At 40.3% G+C, this 8,187-nt stretch overlaps 1 protein-coding gene across 1 annotated transcript in view; it reads left to right on the forward strand.

Annotated features, from left to right (window-relative positions):
• The window catches only part of EFCAB3 (EF-hand calcium binding domain 3), a 26,246-nt gene extending 19,350 nt beyond the window's left edge, over nt 1–6,896 (forward strand). The window contains exons 7-10 of the mRNA XM_005858596.2: nt 784–977; nt 1,332–1,516; nt 3,802–3,924; nt 6,570–6,896. Of these exons, the coding sequence (XP_005858658.1) occupies nt 784–977; nt 1,332–1,516; nt 3,802–3,924; nt 6,570–6,896 (829 nt within the window). The remainder of the gene's footprint in view (nt 1–783; nt 978–1,331; nt 1,517–3,801; nt 3,925–6,569) is intronic.
• The last annotated feature ends 1,291 nt before the right edge of the window (nt 6,897–8,187 follow it).

Consider the following 8,187-nt stretch of genomic DNA (forward strand, 5'->3'; position numbering starts at 1 on the left):
ACCGAAATGACCTGTCATTATGACACCCATTGTGCCCAGTGAACTGGCCCGACCTGGAGGTGGGGCCAGCCAGCCAACCTCCTGTGATCCCTCCCACCAGCCACCCCAACCTCGATCGGCCCCCACCACCCCGATCGGCCCACAGCCCCTCCCCCCAGCTGGCCCCACACCTGATCACCCCCCTATCCCAATAGGGGTGGGAGCCTGCCGGCCAACCTCCTGTGGACTCTCCCCCCACCCGGCCCCTCCCTCAGTGGGCCTCCACCACACTGATTGGCCTGCAGCCCCTGCCCCCAGCCAGCTCCGCCCCCAATTGCCCCCCACACCAATCAGTGGTGGGGCCTGCCAGCCAATCGCCTGCGACCCCTCCTCCCAGCCAGCCTGGCCATGATCGGCCTGATCAGGGCAGGCCGGCTGGCCAACCTCCCACCATCTTTTCCTCCCAACAGGCTCAGCCCCAATTGGAGCCGGGCTGGCCGGACCCCACCCATGCACTAATTCGTGCACTGGACCTCTAGTAAATAAATAAAGTAGTCAAATGGCCTGTGGCAGTTATCAGTAGATATTCTATAAATGTCACAGAAACAGGCATTCAGTAAGTAATAGTGAATGACTATACAAGTTAAATTTAAAATAAATTTATTCAGCATATATAACTTGCAATTTGACTCTCCCCCTCCCCCACCCCCCATTTGTCTAACAGGCACTTTTTCAATAGAACTGTAGCATTTTTTAAATTTATTTCTGGATTACTTTCTTTCTTCCTTTCTTTATTTATTTTAGCTATTTTCAACGAAAATTCCAAGAAACCACTGCAGGAATATTGTGGAATCCCTCCCCTACAGATTATGGAAAAAGGAGATTTAAGGCAGACATGTGCACACCTCTGACCTCAAGCACAACTGCCTTTGCTAATGCTACTCGGATTGCAATAATGAAAGAAAAGGATTTATTCAAATATCTTGAGGAGCTCAGGAGTAAGAGCCATTTATTTTTTTCCCTCTATTGTAAAGGATTTATTTATATATTAATGGTCAGAAATAAATACAAGAGGCCAAGTGCTGTAAGAGCAGGACCACAGCCTATCTACCCAGATATCATTTGAAAGCAAAAATGTATATATTACCTGAGTGCTCAGATACCTGGATGAAGCTGAGAGTCTTCAGGAAGTGGAGGGGTGGAGGTCACAGGAGAGTAAAGAAAATGGGTCATGGCCCAGAGAAGTGTAGACAAAGCAAAATAGATGCCACATGTATGTCTTTCATGTGAATTTCTTATATTATTTGTGATAACATTTTTTGTGTGTGTGATAACATTTTTTATCTTTTTAGGATGCAATCCTCCTTCAGATAACCCATATTCAAAAATACCCGTCTTCCCGTTGTTTCCTAATGTGGATGGGCTGGTAATGGGAAAGCCATTCAAAGACATGCATAAATTAGAAATGCTTAGGAGAAAGGAGCCTCTGAGTTTCTTTGATAACTACTTTTTCCATAAAAGAGATTGGAAAACACAGGTGAGATTTAGATTTTGTCACATCATTTAATTTAAATACTTGCGTTGTCTTTTATTGACTTCAGAGAGGACGGGAGAGGGGGAGAGAGATAGAAACATCAATGATAAGAGAGAATTATTGATTGGCTGCCTCCTGCACACCTCACACTGGGGATCCAGCTCACCTGGGCGTGTGCCCTGACCAAAATCAAACCGTGACCCCCTGGTTCATAGGTCGATGCACAACCACTGAGCCATGCCAGCCGGGCTAAATACTTGTGTTTTTAAGTTCTAACTTAACAGAACTAGTAACATGCTTTTTAATGACAGATATTTTTAGTCATTTTATTTCAAACCAGATTCCATAGACATAGTCCTAAATTTAAGCTCAGGTATAAATATTTAATTTCAACAAATAGTTAAACTTACTGAAAAATACAATCCTAGGTTTCGGGGTTGGGGGGTGGGGAATACAAGAATAATAATAAAAAGGCCCTCAGGTCCTACCTCCAACTGTTCTTCCATCAACTCGGGGACCAGAAGCTGCATTTTGGTCTCCCTCAACTGGCTCTAGATGGTGGTTGGGCCAGACACAACCCAAAGGAACAATGTTGTGGTGGTGGGGCTGTTCTGCCCTTGGACTGGAACCTCATTTATACTCCCAGCTGAACCTTCTGGATCTACTTCAAGATCTGTTGCCTCTAATCTATTTGCCCTCCTCTCAAGGTACACTTTATCATCATGAGTTTTAAGGTCTCAGGCAAGTATGCCCTAGTTTCTGGATATTCTTTCAAGCTCTGTCCTTACCCTGGTTTGTCACAGGCCTTCCAGCCTTAGAAACAAGATCAAGCTTTGACTAGAGACTAGCCCACCCTGTGGAGCATCTCTGGGTTTCAGAGATCCATGTGTGGTTCACATCATTATAACATGCCTAAAAGGTCCCTGTAGGCATAGGTTTAAGAGTCCCAGAAGCAGGAGGAGGGAGAAAAAAATAGGGAATTGCTCATCAATAGGGATGAAGTCAAAATTATGCAATATGAATAAATTCTAGAGATCTGCTCTACAACACTGTGTATGTAGTCAATGCTGTATCGTACACTAAAAATAGTGTTGAGGATAGAGCTCTTGTTAAGAGTTCTTACCACAGTAAAATAATAAAAAAAATTTTTAAATGAGTCTCACGATGATCACAAATGACCTAAAGTCAAGACTTTGTCTTTAGCTCTCCAAATGAAGTCACACCCACAGGCAAATATCATTGACAATATGGTTTATCAGTATTTTTTAAAGTTCCAACATGCAGCCAACACTGAAAACCATTGCTCAATGAAAAGGGAAACTGAATAAATGAGGGGCAGAGACAGAGCTGTCTATATAACTTGTAAGGCCTAGTGTACAATAAAAATGTAGGCCCCTTGTCCAAAATTATTAAGAACATAAAGACAGCAACAGTGGAACATTAAGCTGAATTCAGGGCCCTTCTAAGTTTGAGGTCCTATGTAATTGCATAGGTCACACACCCATGAAGTTGGCCCTGGAAAGAGGATAATTGAAGGGATACGGTCCAGGGAACAAATAAAGATACAGGGGGAGATTTTGGCCTTGAAAATTAGGAAAAACTCACATATAAGAGGGAAGGAGGAAAAACCAGGTTCAAGGATGGAGAAATCCTAAGGTGGAAAGAAGAGTAAAAAGGATTCATATTAGATAGCCTTGAAGAGACAATCTGAGGGAGTATGAAGGTCTAGTTTTTTAGTGGTTACTATGAAGACTGTTAACAGTGAATGAAGAAAAGTAATATCAAACAGTACTGAAGGTTTGGAAGAAATTAGGCAATATACATTTTCACAAAAGCAATCAGCATATTCACAAGATTTCTACTGTATTGTTCAGCAGCCCAGGAACAAGGAACATGGATGGCTTGTTCTCATGAGAAGTCTGGGAGTAATATACATTGTACTCTGTGGAGAGCATATTCATTTCAGTGCTGTGTGATGGCTTGGAAAGTTTGAGTAAGGATGGATTTGGCTCCTCTCTACCCTCTATATCCATTCCATACATAAATCATCTCAAAGTCAATACTTCTCTTATGAGAAGGCTTTATCATTATAAGAGAGAATTTGCTAAATGCCCATCTACACATGGGACAATACCTGGTACCCCAAAACATCTGAGAAGTACTTTAGCAATAACCTTATAAATCATAACAAACCCTTTCATAATACAATATACTTCTGTTTATTATGTCTTTGTTGTATAATTCAAACTAAAATACATCACTAACCTTCTTTTAAAATGCGCATCAAGGCAGCAAATATAAAGCTTATCGACTCTCCCTCCGGCTACCCAACTGAGCTTCTCACCATTGACCAAATGTTGAAGAAAAAGCAGAAATGGACAGTAGCTGAGGCAGCTGCTCTTAAACCGCATGTGAGTACTCAGAGTTGAATGCCTTCCCAGAAAGCATTGATAAAAATATTTTCCACTTCAATACTTCAACCATAAAACCAAAAGGGTATTTTCTCCTCTGTCTTTAAAATAAGACATAGATCATTTCTAATTTTTACCTGTTGTAATGACTTTTTTTAACTTTTAAAATTGATTTCACGGAGAGGAAAGGAGAGGGATATAGAGAAACATCGATGAAAATCATTGATTGACTGCCTCCTGCACACCCCTACTGGGGATTGAGCAAGCAGCCTAGGCATGTGTCCTGACCAGGAATCAAACCGTAACCTCCTGGTTCATGAGTCAACCCTCAACTACTGAGCCACACCAGCTGGGCATAATGACATTTCTTGCTCTATAATCAAATGGATTCCAATGTTAACTGTTATAATTTATCCTGCTAATCACCTATGGAGCCATACCCAGCATCATTTCTGGGACATTAATTTGTTTCATGCTGGAAATAGCTACTAGTTAAGATACTAAACCAACAATCACAGTGAGTGGTACACTCAAGGAATCATGATGAGTTAAAGATTCTTTATTACAACAGCTAAAAGAATAATAGTGACAATAGTTTAAGTGAGCTTCCTAGGTGCCAGGCATTGTGTTCTCCAAGTGCTCTAATTCACATGCACTAATTCATTTACTTACCACAATGACCCTTTGAGGTAGGCACTGTTATCATTCCTTATCATTTTACAGATATGCACAGAGAGGTTAAGTGACTTGCCCAAAGGCACACAGCTAGGCAATAATAGAGCCAGAATTATAAGCACTGGCAGCTTGGCTCCAGAATCCACACTTGTAACCACAAGTCTATGCTACCTGTCTATTTTTGTGACCTGACTTCTTAGTTACTTTTGTAGTCCACAGAAACAGACTGAGGTGTATTTATTTTATTCCGCCTCCCTTCTGTATTTGACACTAATGACAAAACTCTCCTTGACACTTTCTACTTCCTTGGCCTTTACAATACTGGATCTTCAATTCTCCTTGTAGCTCTGTGTCCTTTTTCTCCTCTTTCCTGAATGTTCATCCCTAAGTCTTAATATTTCCTTGTTTTCTAGTGTCATCCTGCTGCTCTTCTCATTATATACGCTCATCCACTCATTTGTTCAGTAAATATTTATCCATTGTTAACAAAGTTCTGGGATTAGGAGATACCAGAGAGAAAAAAACACAGTTCCTATCCTCACAGAGCTTAGAGTAAGGGTGGTAGACAGGGAGAAGGAAATGAGCGGTAATAATTGTTGTGATAAATGTAACTTCAATGAAGGCTACTGAGAGCCCAAGGCCTCCAGGCCGGCACACCAGATGCCCCAAGGGCTGAGATGCTTGGGAAGATCAATAACTTGGCATACCTGTAACCCAGTCACAGCAGAATATTGGGGATCTCTGCATTAATCGAAGGAAAAGCTGGGATGAGTATTGTTTGGACTATTGATCTACCCTACGTATTTCAACTGCCACCTATACACTAATAATTTATAAATTTGTCACTAGTCTGGACTTCTTTCCAGTACTTCTGTCTTACCTCTCTGACTGCTAGACATTTCTACTTCACTGTCTCATAGCATGTCCAAAACCAAATTCATTATCTGCATCAAATTGGCTATTCCTTGGGTGAATATCTCAGATGTTGATATCTACCATCTTCCCAGTCACTGAAACTAGAAAGCCAGGAGTCATCCTTAAGTTACTCATTTTCCTCATTCCTCACACCTACCAATCATCAAATCTGGCTATTCTCATTCCCCTGAAGATTTTTCAAATCTGTCCTCTTCACTCCATCCTATCACTACTGCCTTCATCAGGTCCAGCCTAGACAACAATCTCCAACCTTGTAGCTCTACCTCTTAGCTGCTCCCCTCTGCCCATTCTCCACACAGGAGATCCAACTATATCACTGTCCTGCTTAAGAATGAATGCTTCCCTCTCACGGATGACAGGGTTTTCAAGTATATTTCATGCTCCACACAATCGAGGAATTTATCTCACAGCCATCAGAAAGAGTGGCTCACTACAGCGTGATTCTCACTGAGGAAAGGGTTCTCCCCAGCCTAAGGGAGACCAAGTCTAAGGGCCAATCACTGGTACAGCAGGCCTTGCCTGCCTTGCCTTCATCACTCCCTCCCACTTTAAACTTGATGCTTTAGCAATAGCAAAGTACACTACTCCCCTTCCCCACCAACACCAGAATATTTATTATTGTCTTTGAGCTTTTGCTTATACTAATCCCTCTCCCTGGAACACCTTCCCATCACCACTCTCAATTTTACAAAATCCTTAAGGACCTACGCAGCTCAGCATCTTCTCCCTCCCTGACCTAGGGTGGACTGAGAGCCATTCTTGGCACTCCTCTTATAGTCAGAGCCTATCGCCATCCCACATTCCCTCCTTGTTTTAGTCTATTGTGTTATTAATATTCTTATAAAATTTCTTATAATCTCATTATTCCAAAGTAATTTATTTTCATTGTCCATCAACTCCTAACTCCTCAAGAGGCACCTCCAATATATAAACTCAGTGACTTTCAACATAACTCTCGGGATATTTAGAATTGTGGTCCACAAATCAAAGATATTTTAAGATAACAACTGTAAACTTCTGCTTTCTCATTACAGGTGAAGAGAGCTATAGAAATCTATAACTTAGGAACTGCTCTTGAGCACCGGAAAGAAATGCTAAATTTCTGGCATAAGATCCGAGGGGATTTGGTTGGAGTAGACACTAAAAATGAGTCCTTTTATGAAACCTTTTCTACTTATACATGGTCCTGGAATGTTTGCCAAGAATTACTTTCCCCAAAGGACTTAAGGTTGTTTGATGCCTGCATGAATAGAAATTCCTTCCACAATTCTTCAGTCTCTTCCTCTTCGGATACCAGTGAATGTGACATAGAAACAGGAAGAAAAAGAAAACGGAAAGGTTTCAAAGGGTCTCGACAATGAAATTTCTACATTTTCTAAGCAGCTCATTTCACTCTACTTTTTCATAGATATCAGAATTATGGTTCTTTGATTTTGTCTAGTACATTCTTAGCAGCTGGAAATGTTGACATCTTTTAAATTCTAACCAGTAAAAAAGTTTAAGTCATAATACCCTTTTCTAATTGTTTCTAGTAAATAAATGTCATTCAGTTATTTCCCTAGCAACCAGCTGCCCTCTGCTGCCCCCATCTGGCTCTGGCTCAACACTGCCTGGGCAGGAGAAAGTCTGAAAGCAGGCACTTACCTGGACACAGAGCTACTTACCCTTGTGAGCTCCTAAGGGCCCTCCCAGCAATAAACATCTGAGTTTATGTGACTATAAATGGCATTAGGGGTTTTTTTTATTATTTGTCAGGGTGGCCTGAGGCAGTGGATGACAATGACCTTTCCGTTTCAGGGAATAATATCACCATTCCCCAGGGAGTCTTGATTAAATGTGGGTGTTCCTAAGGCTCCTTTAGCCACATACCTTCAGGCCCTCTTAAAAACAGCCCTTCTCACCCATTACATTTCTTGTTGTTGCCCTTTAATACACTTAATAAAGCAGCACATAATAACTATATTATAAGTTTGGGGTTGTAATTATTTTATTGTGGAAAATGTATATAAAACTTACTATTTTAATCATTTTTAAGTGTATATCACCCATTACACTTTTTCCATTATAGAAAAAGGAAAAAATAAATAATAGAAAAAGGAAAGGACATGTTTCATATTGATGGTGCCAGTGGCTTATAATGTAAAATTATAACATTCCAGGAAAAAGCAATAAAGAGAATGAAGGTAGCAAAACTGTTTAATAAAATAGCCTTGAAGTAATTTTGTGTTACCCTGAATATTCAAAACCATCTAAATATACTTGCCATTATTCATAATATTATATTGGGAAAAATAACTAACTTTATAGATAAATGGCCATGTTTGCTAACAAAAAAAGATTTATAGTTTGATAAGAGTTGTTTATTTTTGTATGGCTGCGAGTGTAACAGGCAATCTAAGAGATTTAATTTGGATGCCAAAATATTAGAATTCTTGGGATACTTCCTTGGACCAAGGGGATAATAAAATAATGTTTTAAGTAGATCTGTCCTGGAAAATAAAAAATGTACAGTAATATATTCTTTATATTAAATTGCCACATACTGTTGGTGACAGTATAAACTAGCATCTCTCTGATGGAATACAGTATAGCAATGGGTACTCAGCCATTCATTCGCCAATTATTTATTGAGTTGCATACTATGTATGCTGG

This window comes from Myotis brandtii, unplaced genomic scaffold (assembly GCF_000412655.1).
Source record: "Myotis brandtii unplaced genomic scaffold, ASM41265v1 scaffold120, whole genome shotgun sequence".
In the NCBI taxonomy this organism is placed as follows: Eukaryota; Metazoa; Chordata; class Mammalia; order Chiroptera; family Vespertilionidae; genus Myotis; species Myotis brandtii.